The 2,036-nt window shown below is 34.7% G+C and overlaps 1 protein-coding gene across 1 annotated transcript; it reads right to left on the minus strand.

Annotated features, from left to right (window-relative positions):
* Window positions 1–659: 659 nt before the first annotated feature.
* Window positions 660–1,064, minus strand: LOC118188476 (protein GVQW3-like). The gene has a single exon (XM_035358907.1). The coding sequence runs from the start codon at window positions 1,062–1,064 to the stop codon at window positions 660–662; it is 405 nt and encodes a 134-aa protein (XP_035214798.1).
* Window positions 1,065–2,036: the final 972 nt, after the last annotated feature.

Consider the following 2,036-nt stretch of genomic DNA (forward strand, 5'->3'; position numbering starts at 1 on the left):
AAGAATATGAATATTTTAAATTTCAGCCCTTTTTAATACAACTGCAAATAAGAAACGCACTCATGATTTTACTGCTTGCAAAGTTAAGAAATGTAAATATGTTGCATTGACGGTAATGCAAAAAGTGCAAATTCTGCAAAAGATGAGACAGGTGCATTTTATAGCAGAATCGTATGGAATTGCAATATGATTGTGTATGATATACGGAAAACTAAAGAAAAGCTGTTGAAATTTTACAGCAACAGTGATTCTAACACTGAAATCTGAAACTGGAAATCTTTGCATGAGGCAAAATCGGCAAACCTCGATCCTGTGTATATATAATACTATGAATAATATAATCAATTTATATATGTTATAATAATTTAGCACATATATTAAGATATTGCAATAATGTATATAATAATTTAATTAAATGTATCTAATACGCCTTATTTATTTTGCACTTTTAGTCTGAATATTATGATTTATCTTTTCTGTCCTGAAATCCTAAAATCCACACAATCTCTGGTCTCAAGTTTTGCAGATTTCTGGACTTCTACTGTACTTCTATCATGACCTTTCCTTTGGAGCGATCTTAGCGGAATTTCTGCTTCCTTAGAGACTGGTGATTTCCACATTACCGATGCTCTCATGGTTTGCGGGTCATACAAAGCACATCATTTCTCGTCTCCAGTAACAATTCTGCCAAGAAAGGAAGGATCTTTGTCAACAGTCGAGATTAAGTCTCCTGGCATTTCCATTCGAATTCCCTTTTGGTCTACGTTTAACATGTGGGGAATGACGTGTTGACACACCCTATGCATGTTAAGATCTTTAGTCAGTATCCGGTGATGTGTGGCTTCTGATATCCCAACTGATTCTGCTATTTGGCAAATTGTTTGCTGCCTGCTCACACGTACTGCCACGGACACGTTTTTGATGTTTTCATTGGTGCGTGAAGTCATGGGATGGCCACCGCATTCGTCGTCTTTGGCACATTCCCTGCCTTTTCTGAAACGATGATGCCACTCAAAAGCTTGCACTCTCGATAACATTTCACTTCCGTACACATGCTTCAACATTTCAAAAGTCTCTATAGTGCTCTTTCCCAAGCGAACACAAAATTGGATATTGATTCTTGGCTCAACTGACATAATTTTTTTCTATCACAGGTTACTAAATGCACCTGCCTACAAAAAACGCTGTCACCACGAACTTTCGACCACAAATTTGGGACAAACCACTTTTAGAAAAGGGAGAAAACGTAGTAACACAAAAATGTTGTTCTCATAGTCGCACTACTAAAAAAAAAAAAAATGTGTTATAGACTCAGTCCGGGAACTTTAGAATCCTACAACATATTAGTATGATTATACTATTTTTTTCAATGATTAATTGACTGATGGCATTTGAGAGAAATGCAGATATCCATGCATCATGATAGATCGTACAGCATAATGAAAAGGAATTTTATAACATCTCAGCAGCATACAGTGAATTATCCAAATTATGACAGTAGTACTTTATGTAAGTTGTGGTATTACTGCATTGCACATTCAGGCAATTAATTTTATATGAAATCTGAGTGTCCTATTTTTCAAAATGATCTAATATTTAGACATTCACATCATCAGGAATTTTTTCTTCCCGTACAAAATCTAGATCAGGAATTTTTTCTTCCCATACAAAATCTAGGAAGGGATGGTATAGTACTCGACAAGTAGAAAGTCTGCCATGAATGTAATTTTTTTTCTGAACTAACTGGAATTCCTGCATGTCACTTTCAAACACCTGCTAAATAGGGAATTGTACCCTGGCATATGACAATACATTGAATAGTATTATATTGATGTTGGCCACACTCACAATTTTTTTTTTTTTTTTTTTTTTTTTTTTTTTTTGAGTCGCTGGGGTAGGTTAGCAATTTTTTATCTGACTAAACCATAAATGAAACCCTAAGACATATTTGTTTTGAATGAAGTAAAGGTTTTCTTTTGTTGCCGTAGCAGTGGAAAGGGAAAAAGATTCTGAAGAACTTTATTTCAACTGACAAA

The sequence above is a fragment of the Stegodyphus dumicola genome, chromosome 6, assembly GCF_044657685.1.
Source record: "Stegodyphus dumicola isolate Sdum_Otavi_A_Nest chromosome 6, ASM4465768v1".
In the NCBI taxonomy this organism is placed as follows: Eukaryota; Metazoa; Arthropoda; class Arachnida; order Araneae; family Eresidae; genus Stegodyphus; species Stegodyphus dumicola.

Bases quoted from the DNA above. Each gene is read 5' to 3' on its own strand.
- LOC118188476 (XM_035358907.1), bottom strand. From the start codon at position 1,064: ATGTTGAAGCATGTGTACGGAAGTGAAATGTTATCGAGAGTGCAAGCT.